General features: G+C 42.0%; 1 protein-coding gene across 1 annotated transcript; it reads right to left on the bottom strand.

Moving 5' to 3' along the window:
* Nucleotides 1–20391: 20391 nt before the first annotated feature.
* On the bottom strand, nucleotides 20392–22429 carry LOC110520179 (ADP-ribosylation factor-like protein 4C). Its single transcript, XM_021597313.2, has one exon. The coding sequence runs from the start codon at nucleotides 21752–21754 to the stop codon at nucleotides 21176–21178; it is 579 nt and encodes a 192-aa protein (XP_021452988.1). The 5' UTR covers nucleotides 21755–22429; the 3' UTR covers nucleotides 20392–21175.
* Between the last annotated feature and the right edge of the window lie 1918 nt (nucleotides 22430–24347).

Genomic DNA, 24347 nt, shown 5'->3' with positions numbered 1-24347 from the left:
TGTCCCTCTCACCTAACATCAAATGCTGTTGAGATACTCTACGTAAGTTAATATTGTGAGAGTCAAATTCGAGCCTGGTGAGAGGATTATAATAGCATGGTATTTTTTCACTCTAATAACTACTGTAAATTGGACAGTGCAGTTAGATTAACAAGAATTGAAGCTCTCTGCCCATATAAGATATGTATACGTCCTGGAAAGTTTGCTGTTACTTACAACGTCATTCTAGTCACAGTAGCGCACGTTAGCGCATGTTAGCATCAACCATCCCGGTATAGGGACCCCGATCCCATAGAGGATATCTATCCCATAGAGTAAATACCACAGTGTGCCATCAAAGCAGCAAAATTTGCACAGCATTACAATTTTATTTATTTATTTATTTTACCTTTATTTAACTAGGCAAGTCAGTTAAGAAAAAAATCTTATTTTCAATGACGGCCTAGGAACAGTGGGTTAACTGCCTGTTCAGGGGCAGAACAGATTTATACCTTGTACCTTGTCAGCTCGGGGGTTTGAACTTGCAACTTGCAACCTTCCGGTTACTAGTCCAACGCTCTAACCACTAGGCTACCCTGCCACCCCCACAACCCTGTATATAGACATAATATGACACCACTGTTCATTTTTATTGTTTATTATCTAGTTCACTTGCTTTGGCAATGTTAACATATGTTTCCCATGCTAATAAAGCACTTAAATTGAAATGTGTGTGAGAGACAGAGAGAGAGACAGAGAGAGACAGAGAGAGAGAGAGAGAGCCGCCAGGGCACTGAACTCTATTCACAAGTAATCCGCTGCATTCCGACGGCTGCATAGCCTCTCCTAAACACCCCTACACCCATAGACAGCTGGACTAAGACCAGCTGACTGGTTGCTATGTCAACCTCTTGCACCCTTTCATCCTGAAACAAATCGGGCTGACCACAACAATCCCCCTTTAATCCAATCCTCAGTCTGCCAGTCCAAAGTCATAGACTAAGGGCCCATACTTTTTAGATAGCCTGTTTTTGAGCTGTGGTTCTGCTCACACCAGTCATTAATTGTATCATTAGACAATTCCAATTCCAGTTCTCCACTTTCTACAACAAGGTAATGACATCTCTACAGACCCAAACAAATTGACAATAAGACAGACTCCTTGCTTTCATTTACATTCTTCCTGCTCTATCCCAAACCTCTCTGTTGGTCTGGTTGCTGGGGAAACAACTCTGCTGAGCCACTCGCCAGACAGAGAAAGGAAATCGATAGAAGGCTATATCTAGCATCACTCCTCGCTAGTCTTCAGAGGCTGGTTATAGAAGTACTGGAGCACTAACATCAGTCTTGCATTGCCACAATACAATACTACAATGGCTCTATGTTTCCTTGAAAAGACAGGCAAATAGAAGAAATTCTCTCTGCATATTTTTTTTTCTTCCCCGCCGAGAAGTGATAATGACTTCGTCTTGATCTCCTCATCTCGCACATGGGAGGTGCGACTCTGGTAATCGCACTTCCGAACTATTGATATCTCCCCTTTACACGTTGGCTTCTTTTTCCACTCTCCACATCACCACGACAACCGCCTGCTGTCAGCAAAAAAACAAAGACTTAACTAAGATTAGGAAACACACACACTGTGGGAATGGAAACATAACAGCCAGCCAGCGAATTGGGAAAACAAACTAAAGTCCAACATGTACGCTGCTCAAGAAGCCCCCTGCCTGCGCAAATTGTAAAGCGTGTGGATAGGATATAAAACTCCCAGACCATCCGTTTCTCATTCTTGGAAAATCAAAGGCTTCTGTATGAATCAGTGTCTTTCTATAAGAATATAATGGCCCCTTTTAGCTCAATTTGTACCTCAGCATGAGGTCCTGAGCGGGATTTATATGAGAGATATAGAGGAAGAGCAATCCTAGTGTAATCATCAATTATGCATCTGACATACTGGGCATAAATTTCACTCCTCTGGTCCATCAGTGGTCAGACCCCAGAGGGTGAACAAAAAAGCCTTAGGACAGCAGTTCAATTTGGAAGTTTCAAATCCTTGCCAATTGGTTATCACAGTACAGCTCAATCTTTCAATCTGGGGCCAATCGGAAATGGTATGCATAGTGCAAAATGTATATTGTGCCAAAAATAGTGCACTCTGTAGGAAATAGGGCGCCGTTTTGGACCGAACCTGGGTGTCCCAGATCCTAGCCGAAGGGTCATCATGACAAGCCTCAAGCTCCTGCCCGCACAGACATTCACATACACTTACTGCACTCTCACACAGTGACTAGCTCTCCAAAGACAACGCTACATTTTCTCAGACCAAACAAAACCCTGAGATGTTTTCATTTGTCTCACCAGCAAGCCAGCATGACGCATCTGTTGGTCCTTCCGTAAACACACTGGCCTGTAAAAGTGTTCCACTCAACCTCTCTACTGCTCTGCCTGGTCTGGTAGTATGGTATTTCTTTTTTGCCAGGATGAAATTAAAACAGATGGCCACTTCAACAGATGTGAGACAACTCATGAACACATTTGACATCTTGCTACCCGTTATGATGCGCATTGTTCCTTGTTGAACCATTCCGTTAAAGTACCATACGAATGTACAATGATTGTTATTTCATTTATATGTAAATAATGTTCACTCATTTCACTACAATGTAGCTCAGGGTTACAAGTAAGAGATTGGATCAGTCAGAGGGGTCAGGGTGTGGTCTCTCGGGGTTAAAGGTTAAAAACACATTCTGGGTTCATTTCACTGCCATTGCATCCCCTTGTCTCTGTCAGAGACGGATGACTTACATGTGACAGTATGTAACATTAATATATTCAAAATGGATGTTATTGTGCTGTCTAGCGTGCGATCCCGCTGCCTGCCATCACAAATGGGTTTCCACCATCCAGACAAGTGCTTCCAAAGCAGCCTACATGTGCCTCCAATTCTGTACTGTGATGGACACTCTCCTCCATGCTAGCTTTTACCTCTCCCCCACCCTAGTGTGAAAGGTCGGGGGCTCTGGGCCTGCCACTACAACAACAGATACTTTCAGCTTTTTCACAAATGCTGTTCAAAGTCTACGCACACACAAAACCACACCCACGGACTCCTCTGGGACATATATAGAGGGACTCACTCTCATGTTAATCTAATTTCAACTTTGACAAACTAGTTACATTAAATCTACGGATCTGGAACATGACCTCTCAATAGGAGAGTAAGAGGAAACAAAACGTGTAGCAGAATCTACACGACACCATCTAATTTACAAGAAAGGGTAGCGTGAGAGCATCAGAACATTGTTTTCACAGCTGAACCATTTCATTCTATTCCACAGCCATTCCATGGTCTGAATATCATCATCTTTCACACCGGTTTCACTAAACTACATATCCCACAGAAATGCTACAATCATTCTTTTTCACAGTAACAGACTGACAGAGAGCAAAGTCAATTATTTGGGGTTAGTGTCCAAATCCATCCCTCCCTCCCACCCAATCACTCCCCTTCATGGTTTAACCTTGTGTTTAATGGACCTTGTTACAACTCTCTGTCTCTACTCAAGTGCCACATTAAATGGAGTGTCCAAGTTATTTTGGCACCGACCGCCTGTATCTCTGCATTTGATAACCGGAAGAGAAGGGCATGTCACAGCCAATTCTTAAACGGCCCTGATTCTGTTCTGCAGCTTTCATGTCTGCTAATGAAAATAACTTGACAACAACCACATTAATCACACTGGTAATGAATCCCAGTTAACATATTTGTTATGTGACTACTTAAAGGAGGATCTTAATTGGATACATTCCAGCTGCAGATTTGAACTGTTCCAGCTTATCCTGTTTCTTGGTCCATCGATTATTGCGTAGGATTTAAACTCCTCTCCCCATGAACACCTGGGAAGATCTACCACCGGAGAAAACCTCTCACTGAAAAAGGAAAGCATTTGTTTGTGAATGTAAATATATCAACCTATTGCTATACATTTTAATGTAAAGTAAACAAGAACTCACAGGAAGTTGCAACACCGTGATAACATTAGAATGCTATATATCAACTCTAAGAGTACTCTAACAAACAAGTGAAACAGTTTAGGGTTATTCTTCAAGTTGCCAAGCACTAGCGACCCTCTAAATCTCTAAAGGTTGGTGAGGTTCAGCATGGCCAAATGTTGTTTGTTTACCCAGCTCAAACAGGGCCTCAATGACCTCTCACCTCTGTCCTCTAACCCCTGACCCCTACCCACCCCCGACTGAAAAGCACTTCTCCAGAAGGACTCTGGTCAGGGCTTGTGGAATCCTGCCACATTACTTTTCACCAGCCGGCGCATTCTGAAAGGTGAACCCTGACCTCTCCTCCAATAGGAATGTTCCACCATGTTCCCCACAGAATGAACTGAGTGTGGCATTTAGCACACGGCTCCCAGGGAGGGAGTTCCGGCAGAGACTGCAGCAGACCCAGGCAGAGACAAGGACAAATGAGTTACTCAGAGAAAGTGCAAGGTCACAAGATAGCGACTATAATGAACAGCACTATGTTATGCAACAAGTCAGAATGGACTGAGGGGAGACCAGAGCTCAGCTTAAATGATTTGGACAAGTCTTAAAAACAGTAAAAACATGGTTTAAAAGGTGTTTTTGTGTTTGCAACTTGGCTTTTAACAATAGAAACAAAGTGAGCGAAGATTGCATCCAAAGGGAATGCTGAGATGGTGAAAAGATACACAGTATTCAGTGGTATGTACTGGATCTTTCTTTTTGGAAATGCTGTCGAACCAAAGTGTACTGCAGCCGGAAAATGTCTGTTTCATTTCTTATATTAAGATCACACAGGCTTTGATGCAAACACATCACTTCAAACTCAGCGTACATCATGAGATTATGACAGTTTAGTCTTTGTGGAGCCATTTCAACACACTTTGGTTACACGTGGGGAAATGTTTCAATGTCTGTCGTAAGCTAAATGCTAAACATGCCATTTTTCGATACGAAATAACTGCTCAGCAGAAAATTGACATTGGGAACAAAAATTGTTTGAAATGTGTGATGAACATTTGTGTGAAAAGTGCTATAAGAAAAAAAGGGGCAGGGACTGTCCTTACAGAACATTTTCTAGAAGTGGAACAATTGTTTAGCAATGGTTTGTCTATGTAAACGGATTCAACGCACTAAAGTGAGTCTGGCTTAGATTTAAGACTGGAGTGAGGTCAGTGAAGCTCGTTCAGAAATAGCTCTTTCATTCAATCAGGAGGGAAAATACGTTAGAACAAAGGTTCCTGTTGTAAACCACACACCTGGCAAGGCAACTGATCAAAGCACTGGAGTTCAGGCCCAGGTGTGAGACAATAAGGCAATAAACCAATCAGACTGGACAGATTTACGAACAAACGTGCTGATGTGTGTTGATGTGTGTGTGTGTGTGTGTGTGTGCGCCTGCGTGTGTATGTATCATAGTCGGTGAGTAGGTGTACTTTCTGCAGCAGTAGACAGCTTGTCTGCTTGTGAAAGTCAGTGAACCACGCAGAACAGAGAGTGGCTACAGACATGAACCAACCCACTGTGACTGCTGCAGTTCCTGCCAATGGGCTGGACCTCACGTCACCTTGCATCTGGGTGACCTGCTCCAAACACAATTCGCCACAATGCTCTAAGTCTGTCTGCCACGTTTCAAACTATGCTGCAGGTTGTTCCACAGGGACATGGATGAAGTCATACTGTACACATCAAAGGGAAATCTGGTCATAGGTCATGTACAGTACATAGATGGAGCTGCAGGTCAGAGGAGGAAAGGACTTCACTCCATGTTGGGAAGACAAAATTGTCAAAGATTGTCAAAGATAAGGCAAACAACATCAATAAGTGTGTAAACACAAGAATATTATAAACTGCTGTATCTTCTTTCAGATAGACTACCGGAGAATCCATACCAATTGAGGCCTCTCCATCTGTGCACACCTCGGCTGTTACGGATGGGAACACAGCTGCCATTCATGACCAGTTATGTTTCACCCAATCTGCTGCTTATCTTGCAGTCATATCTGTGTCATTTGAGGAGAGATTAGGGAGAGAGGCGAAAGACAGGGAACGAGAAAGTGGTGCAGTGCGTTCCTGAGGTGTATTTGATACACATTCACAGAAAAATTATATGGACAAATGTTTTCTTATTTGAGATGAACTACCATTGTTTCTCTGACAAGTTATGCTAAAATGAGGTGCTACTGCAAATCCTTATAAAAACCAAATCCCTTTTACAATTAGTGAAGCTAGTAGACTATAGTAGAGTATCAACTAAACTGGCCAAGCATAAGAAAGTTGACCAAATAGGATATGTGTCCATTTCAATGAATTAATAGGTGCTTGCTGCTTGGTGTAGACCATCATGAAAATGTGATTCCTCTATAAAGGCTTTCATTTGAACTGAGACCACTCCACAATAAAGCTCCATGTCTTTCATCATGTAAAGGACACCATCAGCCCTTAGCAAACTAGAGAAAAATAAACATTTTGTTTTCTTGTAGTAGAAATAACAGAGGAAAACAGTGATTTGAAACCAAAAAACACTTGAAAAATCTGTTGGTAAGAAGTGTGGATAAGTCAACAGAGATAACAATAGACAATAGACTGACTCAACTCCAGCCACTTTAATAATGGGAAATGATGGAAATTGATGCAAAATATATCACTAGCCTCTTTAAACAATGCTACTTAATATAATGTTTACATACCCTTAATTACTCATCTCATATGTATATGTATATACTGTACTCTATATCATCTACTGCATCTTTATGTAATACATGTATCACTAGCCACTTTAAATTATGCCACTTTGTTTACATACCCTACATTACTCATCTCATATGTATATACTGTACTCTATACCATCTACTGCATCTTGCCTATGCCGTTCTGTACCATCACTCATTCATATATCTTTATGTACATATTCTTTATCCCTTTATACTTGTGTGTATAAGGTAGTAGTTTTGGAATTGTTAGGTTAGATTACTCGTTGGTTATTACTGTATTGTCGGAACTAGAAGCACAAGCATTTCGCTACGCTCGCATTAACATCTGCTAACCATGTGTATGTGACAAATACATTTGATTTGATTTAGACAATACACATCTGTACCAGTCTGAGGAAGAATGAGGAAGGACTGAAATAAATCAGGAAAGTGAGAGAGCGAGACAGAGTGAGTGGGAGAAGAGGAGCGGAAGAAAACAGTGGCAACAAAGAGTCTGCTTCATTTCCATGTGAAAGACGTTTCCCTGCTTGGCCCAGCAAGACTCATGGAAGGAAATCATTTTTGCCTCAGCTGTTGCTGGGCGCTGACTCAGTGAGAAATGAGGCAGGGCACGACACTACTGGGGTGTGTATCCCCCAACACACACACACACACACACACACAACTCCAAAATCCCCCTCCTGTTGCACCAAACCAACCATTCATATCCACCCACTCATTCCCCTCTGCCTCCACTGCAGTCATCCTTATCACTACCAACCACCTCATAAGACTGGTCAATACAATTTCAATTCCAATATAAGGCACTCTCAGGCTTTCACAATAGGAGGTGAAGGTGGTACAATAAATTGAGGAAACAGGACACTTCAGATGACAAAGTGTGGCTCGTATTTTCACCCAGCAAAAGCAAGAAGTCCGATTGAAATGTATTAAGCTGCTGAGCTTGTCTACCGGGTGCAGAAAGTGCAGCAGTATGAGCACTTTAACCTGTTCTGTACCCACACATACATAGCCGAAAACACCAAAACACATTGAGAACACAACCATAATGGAGAATCCTCCCCTCTCCTTCTTGTACATTTCATTTGTAGGTTTTCAGTGTGCACTTTAGCTGAGTGACCAGCCTCTGCCCCAGCCGATGACTGATGTTCACAGTCAGCCATGTTGATCGGCCGCTTCCTTATTCAACGTTTGACAGGGTCCTTTTTGTCACCAGATGAAATGTATTATTCATCCACACATTGGCCCGGAGGGAAGGACAGGAGCAGAATAGATCCTGATTTCCCAGTGTGTGTGTGTGGGATTGAGAGGAGAGTGTTGGTGCTAAGATGGATGTGCTGTAATGCTAGCTTTTGTCCATAGCGTAGTGTTAGCATAAGGTGCTAAGATGAATGGGCTGTAATGCTAGCTTTTGTCCATAGCGTAGTGTTAGCACAAGGTGCTAAGATGAATGGGCTGTAATGCTAGCTTTTGTCAATAGCGTAGTGTTAGCACAAGGTGCTAAGATGAATGGGCTGTAATGCTTGCCTGTGTTAGCACATGTCCCAGAAGCCTCTTCTCTCACCATATAAAAAGAGGCATGATTCCCAGAGCACAGCTTTGTGCACGACTCTCTGACAGACTAAACTGTACACCAGCAGAAAACATCATTCACTCTCCTCACTGAAAACACTGCAGTGGGATCTCCAAGTAGAAGGAGAGTCAAAAACACGGATGTAGTCTAATATGAATGCACACATACGCACACATACATGCCCATATAAAAAAAGTACTATATTAATCATTGGTCTAAATACTGTAGTATTACTATATTTACATACTATAGCATTCACATAACCTGTAGGTACAGTGCCTTCAGAAAGTATTCAGATTTTGTTATGTTACAGCCTTATTCTAAAATTGATTAAATTCAACAATTTCCTCAGCAATTTCCTCAGCAATCTACACCCAATGCCACATAATGATAAAGCAAAAACAGGTTTTTATAAAAAATGTAAAATCTATAAAGATAAATAAAAACAGAAATATTTTATTTACATAAGTATTCAGACTCGAAATTGAACTCAGGTGCATCCTGTTTCCATTGATCATTCTTGAGATGTTTCTACAACTTGATTGGAGTCCACCTGTGGTAAATTCAATTGATTGGACATGATTTGGAAAGGCACACACCTGTCTATATAAGGTCCTACAGTTGTCAGTGCCTGTCAGAGAAAAAAACAAGCCATGAGGTTGAAGGAATTGTCCGTAGAGCTCAGAGACAGGATTGTGTCGAGGCACAGATCTGGGGAATGGTACCAAAAAATGCTTCTGCTCTTTAATATAATCTGTAAGAACACAATATGGTCTACATTTGGCATGTATGTTTCTCCCCCCCACGCACACGTACACCACACACACAGCATTTCCCACTAATCCTGATGCCAATCGAGAGGATTAAACGGTAGAGTGGGGGTGCCGTAGACTTGCAGTCAGGGCTCTGTAAACACTTCATCCTCCCCCTGTGGCTCGGCGTGATTTGTACCTCCAGCCTTGACAGACTAGACTAGATGCCCTTGGCCATGTCTGGGAGTGTGCAGGCTGTAAGCCAGTGGAGGCTGCTGGTTTGATACCATTCAATTCACTCCAGCCATTATACTCCGTTCCAGACATTATTATGAGCCGTCCTCCCTTCAGCAGCCTCCACTGCAGTCAGCCATGTTGCGAGGAGAGAGAGAGAGAGAGAGAGAGAGAGAGAGAGAGAGAGAGAGAACTTACACTTACTGGCCTGATGCCAAACCACATGACAAACAACATTGGACACTTTATAGAACACAAAGCATTCACTATGTCATCCTGGAATATCCAAGGCCTGAGGTCATCTGCCTTTGGCCTAAAGAGCAGGAACCCGGACTTCACCAATAAAATCGGTAATACAGACATTGTCATCCTGCAAGAAACCTGATATAGAGGAGACGGACCCACTTGTTGCCCTCTAGTTTACAGAGAGATGGTAGTCCCAGCCACCAAACTACCAGGTGTGAAACAGGGAAGGGACTCAGGGGGTATGCTAATTTGGTATAGAGCAGACCTAACTCACTCCATTAAATTAACCAAAACAGGAACATTTGGTTAGAAATTCAAAAGGAAATTGTCTTCCTGTGTGCTACCTATATCCCCCCACTAGAATCCCCATACTTTAATGAAGACAGCTTCTCCATCCTGGAGGGGGAAAATAATAATTTCCAGGCCCAGGGACATGTACTACTCTGTGGTGACCTAAATGCCAGAACCGGACAAGAACCTGACACCCTCAGCACACAGGGGGACAAACACCTGCCTGCAGGTGACAGCATTCCCTCCCCCATATGCCCCCCTAGGCACAACTATGACAACATAACCAACAAAAACGGGTCACAACTCCTGCAGCTCTGTCGCACGCTGGGTATGTACATAGTCAATGGAAGGCTTCGAGGGGACTTCTATGGTAGGTACACCTATAGCTCATCTCTTGGCAGTAGTACTGTAGACTACTTTATCACTGACCTCAACCCAGAGTCTCTCAGAGCGTTCAGTCAGCCCACTGACACCCCTATCAGACCACAGCAAAATCACAGTCTACTTGAATAGAGCAATACTCAATCATGAGGCAACAAAGCCAAAGGAACTGAGTAACATTAACAAATGCTATAGATGAAAGGAATGCAGTTTGGAAACCTACCAAAAAACAATTAGGCAACAACAAATTCAATCCCTTATAGACAATTTCCTGGGTAAAACGTTCTACTGTAATAGTGAAGGTGTAAACCTGGCAGTAGAAAATCTTAACAGTATATTTGACCTCTCAGCTTCCCTATCAAATCTAAAAATCTCAAATAGAAAACCGAAGAAAACAACAACAATGACTAATGGTTTGATGAAGAATGCAAAAATCTATGAAAGAAATTGAGAAACCTGTCCAACCAAAAACATAGAGACCCGGAAAACCTGAGTCTACGCCTTCACTATGGTGAATCACTAAAACAATACAGCAATACACTACGGAAAAAGAAGGAACAGCACGTCAGAAATCAGCTCAATATAATTGAAGAATCTATAGACTCTAACCACTTCTGGGAAAATTGGAAAACACGAAACAAACAACAACACGAAGAATTATCTATCCAAAATGGAGATGTATGGGTAAACCACTTCTCCAATCTTTTTGGCTCTATAACAAAGAATAAAGAGCAAAAACATATACATGATCAAATACAAATCTTAGAATCAACTATTAAAAGACTTCCAGAACCCACTGGATTCTCCAATTACCTTGAATGAGCTATAGAACAACATAAAAATCCTCCAACTCAAAAAGGCATGTGGTGTTGATGGTATCCTTAATGAAATTATCATTACCCTGGTGTCCTGGCTTTATCATTAACAGCAGACTCGTACATTTCCTCAATGAAAACAATGCACTGAGCAAATGTCAAATTGGCTTTTTACCAAATTACCGTACAACAGACCATGTATTCACCCTGCACACCCTAATTGACAACCAAACAAAACAAAGGCAAAGTCTTCTCATGCTTTGTTGATTTCAAAAAAGCCTTTGACTCAATTTGGCATGAGGGTCTGCTATACAAATTGATGGAAAGTGGTGTTGGGGGTAAAACATACGACATTATAAAATCCATGTACACAAACAACAAGTGTGCGGTTAAAATTGGCAAAAAAACACACACATTTCTTCCCACAGGGCCATGGGGTGAGACAGGGATGCAGCTTAAGCCCCACCCTCTTCAACATATATATCAACGAAATGGCGCGGGTACTAGAACAGTCTGCAGCACCCAGCCTCACCCTACTAGAATCTGAAGTCAAATGTCTACTGTTTGCTGATGATCTGGTGCTTCTGTCACCAACCAAGGAGGGCCTACAGCAGCACCTAGATATTCTGCACAGATTCTGCCAGACCTGGGCCCTGACAGTAAATCTCAGTAAGACCAAACTAGTGGTGTTCCAAAAAATGGTCCAGTCGCCAAGACTTCAAATACAAATTCCATCTAGACACCATTGCCCTAGAGCACACAAAAAACTATACATACCTTGGCCTAAACATCAGCGGCACAGGTAACTTCCACAAAGCTGTGAACGATCTGAGAGACAGGGCAAGAAGGGCATTCTATGCCATCAAAAGGAACATAAAATTCAAACATACCAATTAGGATCTGGCTAAAAATACTTGAATCAGTCATAGAGCCCATTGCCCTTTATGGTTGTGAGGTCTGGGGTCCGCTCACCAACCAAGACTTCACAAAATGGGACAAACACCAAATTGAGACTCTGCATGCAGAATTCTGCAAAAATATTCTCAGTGTACAATGTAGAACACCAAATAATGCATGCAGAGCAGAATTAGGCCGATACCCACTAATGATCAAAATCCAGAAAAGAGACGTTAAATTTTACAACCACCTAAAAGGAAGCGATTCCCAAACCTTCCATAACTAAGCCATCACCTACAGAGAGATGAACCTGGAGAAGAGTCCCCTAAGCAAGCTGGTCCTGGGGCTCTGTTCACAAACACAAACACACCCCACAGAGCCCCATCACAGCAGCACAATTAGACCCAACCAAATCATGAGAAAACAAAAAGATAATTACTTGACACATTGGAAAGAATTAACAAAAAACCAGAGCAAGCTAGAATTCTATTTGGCCCTAAACAGAGAGTACACAGTGGCAGAATACCTGACCACTGTGACTGACCCAAATTTAAGGAAAGCTTTGACTATGTACAAACTCAGTGAGCATAGCCTTGCTATTGAGAAAGACCGCCGTAGGCAGACATGGCTCTCAAGAGAAGACAGGCTATGTGCACACTGCCCACAAAATGAGGTGGAAACTGAGCTGCACTTCCTAACCTCCTGCCCAATGTATGACCATATTAGAGAGACATATTTCCCTCAGATTACACAGATCCACAAAGAATTCGAAAACAAATACAATTCTGATAAACTCCCATATCTACTGGGTGAAATTCCACAGTGTGCCATCACAGCAGCAAGATTTGTGACCTGTTGCCACAAGAAAAGGGCAACCAGTGAAGAGCAAACACCATTGTAAATACAACCCATATTTATGCTTATTTAATTTCCCTTGTGTACTTTAACCATTTGTACATTGTTACAACACTGTATATATAATATGACATTTGTAATGTCTTTATTGTTTTGAAACTTCTGTATGTGTAATGTTTACTGTTAATTTTTATTGTTTAGTATATTATCTACCTCACTTGCTTTGGCAATGTTAACACGTTTCCCATGCCAATAAAGCCAATTGAATTGAATTGAGAGAGAGAGAGAGAGAGAGAGAGAGAGAGAGAGAGAGAGAGAGAGAGAGAGAGAGAGAGAGAGAGAGAGAGAGAGAGAGAGAGAGAGAGAGAGTGAGATGGTGCTGCCTGCATGACCATTCATACCGTGTGACTCAGCAGCTATCTGTCAGACCCGAAAAGGTCATGGACAAATTAACTGGTGAGAAGACTAGTGGTCGCTGGGCCTTGACAGATGATGTTTGCTTAAACACCCGGCTGGCTGTATCCTGGCCACCTCACCCCTTCTCACCCCTCCCCATCCCCCTTTGCTGTGCCTGTTTGCTCCAAATGCTAATTTTACCCAAAGTGTTCTCAGCCTCTGTCAGTTTCGCTGGCTGTTCTGCCTGCACCAGCACATTAGTATTTTAATTAAGGAGGCTGTGTGGTTGTGCATGGTGGTGTGTGTGTGCATTCAATCTATCCATTGTCTTTGTCTGCATTCATTACCTGTTACCTGTGTCAACTCAGCAGTTTACCGAATATTACAAACTAATGTTAGTGACTGCCACCAATCTAAACACCATTTAGTCTTCAGTTGGTCAACGGCAAGTTAAAACTACACCAGTCCAGCTCAGTAAAATAACTTAGCATTCAAACGTCACACCACATCTAGTTCAACAGATCATTGTCCCTTACCAGTGTCCATACTAATAGTGTGTACTTAACCAAGGGCGGCCCTAGCTTTTTGGGGGGTCCTAAGAGAGATTTGGTGGACCCCTTCTTGACGGCAGAGAGATTTGTTTTTTTTGTACATTTCCTGTAATTCTCTCCACACACACACACACACACTCACTTGTGCATGCATACATCATACAGTGTTTATATAGGCTTCTGAACACACACGCACTGACCTACATATACCATGCAGGGACAACCCAAATAATAAGTGTTTTATCACCCCTGCAGGACATAACGCAGCTGAGAAAACATGCAGTCACAAGAGTCGTTGTGTTGGCACAGTCACATAGCCACATATCTACAGTACACACACACCAGGGATAATGGTTTTCCATGTGCTATCAGACAGGGTCATGGAAAAAAAAAATTCTGAATGAAGTAATGCAATTGAGGAACAAAGGAATGAGGCAATGACGGAATGCTCCCAGACAGCAGCATACCACCCTGCATCCCACTGCTGGCTTGGCTCTGGAGCTAATAAGCAGGGTTGGTCCTGGTCAGTCCCTGGATGGGAAACCAGATGGTTCTGGAAGTGGTGTTGTACGGGCAGTAAGGGGCTCTCTTCCCTCTGGTCTAAGGAAAGCCCAATGCCCCAGGGCAGGGAAGGGGACGTAGCCCTGCTTAAGGTGCTGTCATTTGGATGAGATGTTACAGTTTTTTATGATTGCTTACACACTAAAATTGAACTTTTCCCACAATTAGAAAGACCTTACACTCAAGGAGCAAAACACAAGGCTAGATTTGCACAACTGTAAGCACATTGTCAGCTTCACTCAATTTGCAAAAAAATACACACAGTGATTTGCAAAACACTAAACACATGATGTCACTTCCTTGCAATTCCAAAGCACTGACTGTCAAATTATCACACCTATGAGCCAATCTGTTAAACACAGCCATCAGGTGCACAAACACATGATTGCTAAATTGTAGACACACCAATCAGGTTAAAGGACTATAAAAATGCAGCAGGTAGGTTCACCTGCCTTCAACCAAAATGGAAAGAGTCAGAAGAAGAGTGAGGGTGAGAGGAGGAGTACACAGAGGAGGAGAAGGAGGTAGAGGAAGAGGCAGAAATATCATTGGCCACAGAGCTATAATCAATGTCCCAGGGCAACGTGGGGGTAACATCACCCTTTGCGCTGCCATTTCACAGCATGGGGTTGTCCTCCGTCATGCCAAAATGGGCCCTTACAACACACCTCACATTATCGCATTTTTGGCCCGATTGCACCACATCGTCACAGCAGGTAATGAAATGCACCAGATGCAATACACGGTCATCTGGGACAATGTGTCATTCCACCGCTCTGCTTTGGTCCAGAACTGGTTTCAACACCATCCACAGTTGACATTACTATACCTTCCACCATACTCTCCGTTTCTAAACCCTATCGAAGAGTTGTTCTCTGCATGGCGGTGGAAGGTTTACGATCTCCAGTCCCAGGCTCAGGTACCCCTCATTCAGGCCATGGAGGTTGTGACCAAGTCGACGCTGCAGCTGTGCAAGGATGGATTCGACATTCAAGACGGTTCTTCCCGCGTTGTCTTGCTAATGACGATATTGCTTGTGATGTTGATGAAATTCTCTGGCCAGATCCAGCTAGGCGAAGAGATAATGTATAGTATGTTTACTGTAGTATTTTCTGTACAATATTGTCAGTTCTTTTCAGATTATTTTTTATGTTTGTTGTTGTTGTTATTTACTGTAATTGTAACCTGTACTGGATACAGTGTTTTACGTTTGTCTGTTTGTTGAGCTAACAGTGTTATGCACACTACTGTAGTAGCATGAAAACTGGGACATGTTTTATTGTGATTCTCCATGTTGACAGATTTGGGTATATGGAGAGAAATAAATGATATTTTCCTCAGTCTGCAACATTGGTCTTGTGTAGTGTTTGTATAGTTGCACTTTCTCTGTGCACTTCATTTACAGTACTCTAATCACTGACAATTAGACTTGCTAAAAGTGTTTTAGGTTAGCAACAGCAGTGTGTAACTGGTTCAAAAAGATTGAAGTCATGTGAAATGTGTGTGTTTCGTTTGGTAACAAAATATTATTTTTATGAAGTCGTGTATAGTTTTGACAAAAGTGTTCCATTTTGCAAATGATCTGAAGTGTTGTGCTACTTTGGAGTAGGGTTGTGCTAATTGTGTGTAGTGTTTTGACAAACCGGGCCCTGTTTTCAAAATTGTGCTTAAACAATTGATTTTTTTTTTTAAATGGGTGTCCCGACTCTGTGGTCATTAAACATCCCGTGGCACTCATCGTAAGAGTATGGGTGTTAACCCTGGTGTCCTGGCTAAATATACAACCTGGCCTCTTCCAATCATGTCTACCTAATAATTTCCCCAATTTGCAAATACTGTATATCCTTTCTTAAATCTCCAACATGATAGCAAATGGTGAGTGTTCTGGCATAAAATAGTTGCTGCGCATCATCCAAGTGGGTGCTACACATTAGTGATGAGTTTCACCCCTTACTATGTAAAGTGCTTTGTGCGTTTATGTAGGTGGAAAGGTGCTATATAAAATGCAATCAGTTGTTGCTTATGGTTCATAACAGACAACTGAACCCATGGGAATTATCAACAGTGAAAGATTCAGTGGTATTGATTGCAGGGTGAGTGCAAAAGATTACACTTAGGAATCTGGAATAACACAACCGGCATGTTAGCCTTACTTTTTCTTAGAAATGTAACCACATTTCTATGAAGAATAAGAACAACACAGCACGCAAAACAGGAAAAGAAAGACTGTCATGTTGCTGGATGGTTATGCAGTGTGTTAATCCTCCTCACTCCTGTTGAGGCGGTTTCTTTTGCCCTGACACGACGACTCCTATTGCTGTAAGTGGGTAATTAGAGAGCTAGCGGAAGACAACAAAGAAGGGAGGAGGAAGAAAAAGAAACAAAGAAGAAGGGGGAGCAGAGTTAGAGGCGAAATTGTGTAGTTGTACTGTGGCTAACAAAGATGAAATGTTTCTAATATGGTCACCAACTTAGTTCTTCTGACCCTATCTGAATGTTATACAATTGTACATACCGTCCTTGAAAGAATAATACCGTATCTGCGAAGGGAGTGCTATGTCCTGCACAAACATGCCTTGGTCACATAAGAGAAAATAGCTACTTTATAAGAACACGATGTCACGACAGAAAGGAGTGTACACTGCGTTTGTTTTTGTATTGAACCCTCTCGTCTCCAGCGTCCTCTCCCCTCACTAGATGTTATTGTTGGCCTAACTTTACATCTCCGTCAGCACGATCTTTGCTTCATAAGGTTTATTATACCAGGAGGTTAAGGAGTGTCTTTTACACAAACACCCTAACTATTAACATCCTGGACTTCCCCCTCAGATATCCTTTTAAACATGGGAGTTCAAATTGGCAATGTGCATGGAGTGCATGTGTCTCCAACTGTTAGACGTGTGCAACTAACTAACTGCTTATTAGCCTGATCAACCTTCCCCTTGTATATTTAGACACAAGGTAATAAAACAACCATGTCAAATGTCTCGGGATGTTCTGAACTTCTCCATTCACTATCTCTGGCTTCTTTGCATCCTGTGTAAACTAACATGTGTCCTGTATGTCAGCCACCATATAGGCTATTGAAGGAAAACAAGAACGAGGAAAAAGATAGATAATTCTAAATTGCAAAACGTTCATGATCATCGTCACAGTAGAGTGGGTTGTGAAGCATTGTCTTTGGATTGCAGCATACGGTGTTGTTGTACTGACATATCCCTCTTCCCCCACTACCTCAGCATTACCATCTTTCCTTGTCGAATTGATGAGTAACTTTTAAAATGGATTACCATTCAAATTGAATTTCCATCAAGTTTATGCCAGGGGCCACCTCTTACCCTCTTCTCCAGTATCAGACAAGAGGCTGAGGTGAGCCCCTCACACTCCTCAACAATTATACACCGTTCATTAAATAATAATCCCTTTATTAATAGATGTTTGTTGTTACCGTAGGTATTTTGGTAACCGTCTCCCCGGCAACAGCGAGCTATTGACATAACTGTGCCTCCCAAAATGGTAATGTGGATTTCACAGATTTTTTTCTCTCTCCTTCTGTGTCAAATGAATGGAGAATAATTATTAGAGCAAAGAAGACTCAAGCTAAGCAAATATGAACAAACTGATACATTTAGCACTTCATTAGCACCCAGTTGGAGAGCAGGCCCTGTGAAATAGGGAACCATCTGCTATACTGGTGGGGTGGAGTAACTGTACACTACTGCCTTGCCATTGTCTCTCTTGACCCGTGAAAAGTCTTTGTAACAGTATAACTAAGTCCTTATCAACAGAAACTAGCTTAAAGAAGGGACAAAACAAGCACTTTTGGAGGTCACATTGTTGTCTAGGCTCAAATGTACAGCAGATCCCCTTTCTGAATTGCAGATTTCTGGAGATATGATATCAGCTAATTTCATTTGATTAACATTTGCATATTCTTGGTATGTTTTGGCAAAAGAATGTCGTTGATTCTCATTGTTTTTCATGAATTGACATAAAAGTGAGAGACAACATAAAACAGAAGAAAACAGCAGTAGTTCATTAGCAGGCATTAAGAGTGAGGAGACAAATGAGTATTGGGTTCGCTCCTGTCACCTCTGACCTTTCCTATCATTAGCACTCACATCTGTTCAATTGAGTGTAAAATCTATCACCGGACAAATAACCTTTGTATATACAATCCATTTATAATGATCAAACTCCGGTAAACCCTCAAAGGCCAAACATTTAGACTAGGATTTAGATGAGGATATTGATAATAAAATGTGTATTTTTAATAGTGAACAATAGTTACAAAACCATTTTTTGTTATGAAGTTACAACCAAACCAAAGGGTTAACAAAATGGCCAGGTCTCTAAAACCATTGAGGGTTTGCCCATTGCTGTTGTTGCCATAGAACTTGGATGTCCTAAGAAAACCGCCTCTAGCTGTGCTTTAGTGCTTTCACAATGGCTTCCTTTGCTCAGTGTGGTCTCTCTCTTTCTGGGAATACACCAGTTACTATTGAGTCATCTGTCAGAGCCCGTTTACCCAACAGGCAAACATGTGCTGTATCTACAGTGGAGACTAAATAACATCAAAAGGACATGCACACATACTCTCTCCCTCTGCACTTCACGCAAGTTGGGTCAAATTATGGAAAAACACCACACAGCCTTTGAGTGAGGGAATATACTGTAGTAAGAACCGCTGGTTACTATCCCCATCCTCATGAGTCATGACTAAGAAAACTATTTTCATAGTGTTAATGGTCAGAATATGGCAGTGCCATGGTCAATACATACATGGCAATAATGATTGTGTATAGTAGGAACATAGTTACACATAGACGGACTGATCAAACTGTCTTGCCAATATCAGGTAACCATCCTATCCTGTGACCTGACCTATTGTGCAAATACACTACCAGGGTACAGCTGGCTGGGTCACACACACAAAGTACAGGTACTGTTACCTCTCTGACTCAGGGGGAATGTTCACCTACCTAGGGTCATGGCTTGAAGGGATACAGCATTTGTCCAAAAAACGTCAAACATTTTTGCATTTTATCTAACCCTAACCCTTTTCCTAACCTTAACCTAATTATCCTAACCTGCTATGTTAATTATCCAACGCTGTTGTGTAAGTTCTCCTAACCTGCAACAAAATGTCAAATTTGATTGAAGCTGTATCACATCTAGTCAAAACCCCTCCCAAAGAATCTCTTTTCTTCTTTCACACTCCAATGGATATCCTAATCACTAACAGAGAGAGGGGATGAGGAGGTAGGTGGGTGTGTGTGTGTGTGTGCGCATGTGTTTGAGAGAGAGCACATGCACGTGTATGAGTGCCAAAGAGGGAGAAAGACTGCTGTGTGTGTATGTGCGTGCCATTGCTGAGAGTGATTGAGTGAGTGAGAGTGATACAGCTTGCTAGGAAACTCAAGTTTCCAAACTCTGGTACACACAAAGATCGTTACTGCTACCCAACAGGGAATTGAATGACCTCTCCTAACAAGGTCTGTGCACAAATACATATGACAACGCATTGCAGCTCTAAAAATGACACACAAATTAACCCTTGCTTTGCTTGATGTTGGACTGTGAATACAATAGAACGTTGAGACTCATCCAACACCAACGGGTAGGCCTATCCAAAACACCTACATTCTAACACCAACGGGTAGGCCTATCCAAAACACCTACATTCTAACACCAACGGGTAGGCCTATCCAAAACACCTACATTCTAACACCAACGGGTAGGCCTATCCAAAACACCTACATTCTAACACCAACTCACAAACCACGATGGGCATGAGCATGTGTTAAATAGAGACATTTTGAGAGATCAAGTGACAACATTGAATATATTCCCATTAGTTAATTGATAGACTGTGACCGCCCCTCCTGTCTTCCTCTCCCCTCCCTAATACACACCTTTGAAATGTGAGGGTCTCTCAGGGGAGATATAGAGACAAACCAGTCCATGTGTTCAGGTCAACAGTTCACCAGGTTTAAAATACATCTCCTGTTGATCACCGTCATCTTGGCCAGCTGTTGACATTATCCTCTTACTGTAGATTACATTTACATTCCTCTATCACATCATGGAAATAAAAGTAATCAGTCACCATGCAATTTGTATACATTTTAATATTCAAAAAATAATTCAATTTGGGCTTTTTGGTACATACACAGCCTGGTTTTTTGCTATACAGTGTAGTACTCTACTATTTTGTTAGGAAATTAAAAGTGCAAAGTAGTGGACCACGTTGCAGACAATGTTATCCTCAGTCCACCACGCATAGTAAACTTCATCGCTCCAAAGCCTTGTTGACCTCTGCATTAATAAACCCATACAGGGACTGAGGTGTGACTTTCATAATACAGATATCTTGGTTTCTGTTTTTTTCTTCTCCATGAATGAACAGGGTCCATTTCATTGTGACCCACATCCACTTAACGTGCAAAGTAAAACTTGCTGTCCAAAGAAGCATTCCGTCAGAATGTCCATAGTCCATCACAGTATAGGCCTATACTGTATGGGATGCTTCTTCAAAATAACATGTTGAGCTACAGATTTATAGTCCGTGGTAAAAGCAGTAAATGACGGGCCAGCCCGCATTCATGTAATGCTTTTGTTCCTATGATAAAATTAATATCAAGTTTGTTTTGGTTAACCTTAGTAAATATCTTGCACCAATAGGATCACCCTCTTGCGTGCAAAAGCATCATTCAGCTATAGGATTCACAGCGTCAGCAACTTTTACAACCCAATGAAAGGAAATACAACAATCACCGCAAAGTAAATGTCATCTTAGGGCAACATTGGCATACCCAAACAGCATTTAGATACAGTAATGTTGCGTAGGTTTAGGTTAATGAACGGTCCATAGGCTACGACCCATAGGCGGTCGTTATCGTTTCTTCTTTTGCTTTAAAGACTTTCTCCGCTTTACAATCATCTCATATAGTTTGTCCATACCCTCGTGGAGTCCCTCGCCAATTATTGCGCAGCAAGGTTGGACGTGGTATGTGGTGGATGGGGTGAGCTCGTGGAGAGCCAGCTGTTTTTCAATGTCCGCGACTGGAAGAGATTTGGGCAGGTCCTGCTTGTTGGCTATCACCAGCAGCGGTGTCCCCTGGTTCTCCGCGAATTTGGTAACTTTATGCAGTTCCGTTTTAGCCTCCTCCAGCCGATCGACGTCTACCGAGTCCACCACATAGATGATGCCGTCCGTGCACCGACTGTAGGATTTCCATAGGGGTCGGAGCTTCTCCTGGCCTCCGACGTCCCAGAAGTGACAGCTGATCCCCTTTGCCGTACCATTACTGAGTTTGATTTTCTCAGTGTTGAATCCAATTGTTGGCACGGTGTTTACGAATTCGTTGAATTTCAGACGATAAAGAACAGTCGTTTTGCCAGCCGAATCCAACCCCAGCATCACAATGTGAAGGGATTGGAAAGCAGATATGTTGGAGAAACTGTTGCCCATTTTCAATAGCAGGTGAAGGGAACGTCTAGCTTCTCTACAGAACCAATGTGATGACCTAAAACAGCGTTTCAATGTTCAATAGTATCGTCGATGAATCCTCAACAACGATAGCCTTTCAACAAACGTAAAGTCAATGTGTTTACAGGCCCGACGTGCGCTTTGGATGGTTCATCCTCGTTTTCCCCTCAGAAGCATTGGGGAACAGTGTCCTCATCTGTAGGACGCAGCGCGGGGTTCATTAGAATTATTCTCCACACTCCAGTTAATATTCATTTCATTTCGCAACTGTCGAACTCCCCACACTCACCAGACAGCTAAAGGACGATCCTGGTGGGTTACAACAAACACACTGCTTGCTGTCTCTCTACTGTTTTCTCCGTGAGCACTGCGCACTTGTTTCCCGTCCCCACGTCTCCTCTATAGGCACGTTGGCTGTCCAAAAAACGAGCCTCCGTTCCGGGATAGAAGAAAGAAAAAAAAATCCACCTGCGATTCGTGGATGAGTCCAAATTATCGCGAGAAATGGCTACACTGCGTCCATAAACAAAATTACAATTATTGCAGCTATGAATTTGGGTTGATGTTATGAGCTTTATGGTAGGCTACGTGACGGCACATGCGGTCCGACTCCTAGCACTGCGGCCGCAGCATACACACTGATGAGAGAGCAGAAAGCAAAACAGCGCAGTAGCCTGCCTACCATAACATACGCTCCACCCATTCGGGCCATGCCAAACAAAGTGCACATGTATTATTATTGTGGCCACATGCACGTTGCTATGGCCACATGTACGTTGTTATGTCGTGCTTATCGACATACATATCGAAATCCATATAGCTAGAAATGTATATGCGTAATAAATAGCCTACCCCTTTGCGTATTTCTAATTTGATTCGATTCACCAATAGGCCTGTGGATTAAAGGAGTGAGAATATTCCAGATAATGATAACGAAAATGTATACAGTGCAAAGCATAGGCCTAGGTTTAAAGCATACGCCTATGCAGCTGTGCAAGCTATTGATCAATTAGAATGCTATTAGTTAATACATTAGTAGGTATTTTAATATTGAGAATGAGCACCTTATTGTAGGTATTGGCTACGAATGACTATTTCGATGTCACTTTATGTGCATAACATTAGTATAACGTAAAAACAACTGAACTGGTTCTAGTAATATGCCTAATATCCTAAATACATGCACAATTAAACGATTAACTATAACTGACCTATATTCAGTAGAGAGCATTTGTATAGGTATAACCATTTCAGAATTCCCTCCTGAGATTATAGTGCAACATTTTCATAAGGGTAAAGAGGTTTTTTTGATAGAAGTCAATACACGGAGGACGACGCCACCTTCTGTCGAAGCCCAGAAACAACAGACCGTAAATAAATAGAAGCACGCTTAAGCCCATGGGGACTGGGGACATTTCAATGAAACCTCTATCATGTCATGTTTGAATAGGTTCATAAACAAATCCAGTCATGTGATAAGCCTCCCCTAACCTATATGATTGAATAGGTTTATGTTCAGAAAGGGTAAAGCATTTGCCTTGGTGTTGGTTAAACCTCGTTACCTAATCCAAGCTACTAGAGCATTCGTTTACTAACCATGATACAGGAATTTGAGGTGACATAAATTCCAGCAGGGCACTAGCATGACTGCACCATCCTCATGTGAAAAGCATCCATCCCCTCAGCAACACTCCAAACATGCTGTTCCAGGTTTTGGTTGTCATTCTCAATTCTGCCCCTGAAAAAACACACAGATTATTGAGTGTTATGGGACTGGGTTTACTATTTCAAACCATAGAAATCCAGGTATCCAAATGGTGATTTAGAACTGTGGACAATGTTGAAAAAGCAAGCGTGAAAGCTGTGTTGTAGAGGTAGAGGATGTCCTGTATAGGTGTAGTAGGGATACGGTAGCTGCTTTTGCCTGATTCCACACAATAATAACCCACATACACACCCATATACAGTGCCTTGCGAAAGTATTCGGCCCCCTTGAACTTTGCGACCTTTTGCCACATTTCAGGCTTCAAACATAAAGATATAAAACTGTATTTTTTTGTGAAGAATCAACAACAAGTGGGACACAATCATGAAGTGGAACGACATTTATTGGATATTTCAATTTTTTTTAACAAATCAAAAACTGAAAAATTGGGCGTACAAAATTATTCAGCCCCCTTAAGTTAATACTTTGTAGCGCCACCTTTTGCTGCGATTACAGCTGTAACTCGCTTGGGGTATGTCTCTATCAGTTTTGCACATCGAGAGACTGACATTTTTTCCCATTCCTACTTGCAAAACAACTCGAGCTCAGTGAGGTTGGATGGAGAGCATTTGTGAACAGCAGTTTTCAGTTCTTTCCACAGATTCTCGATTGGATTCAGGTCTGGACTTTGACTTGGCCATTCTAACACATGGATATGTTTATTTTTGAACCATTCCATTGTAGATTTTGCTTTATGTTTTGCATCATTGTCTTGTTGGAAGACAAATCTCCGTCCCAGTCTCAGGTATTTTGCAGACTCCATCAGATTTTCTTCCAGAATGGTCCTGTATTTGGCTCCATCCATCTTCC

The sequence above is a fragment of the Oncorhynchus mykiss genome, chromosome 3 (assembly GCF_013265735.2).
Source record: "Oncorhynchus mykiss isolate Arlee chromosome 3, USDA_OmykA_1.1, whole genome shotgun sequence".
Taxonomy (NCBI): domain Eukaryota; kingdom Metazoa; phylum Chordata; class Actinopteri; order Salmoniformes; family Salmonidae; genus Oncorhynchus; species Oncorhynchus mykiss.
This window is presented reverse-complemented; position numbering and strand designations above follow the sequence as displayed.

Excerpts from the sequence above, each read along its gene's own strand:
- LOC110520179 (XM_021597313.2), bottom strand. The coding sequence starts at position 21,754 with ATGGGCAACAGTTTCTCCAACATATCTGCTTTCCAATCCCTTCACATT.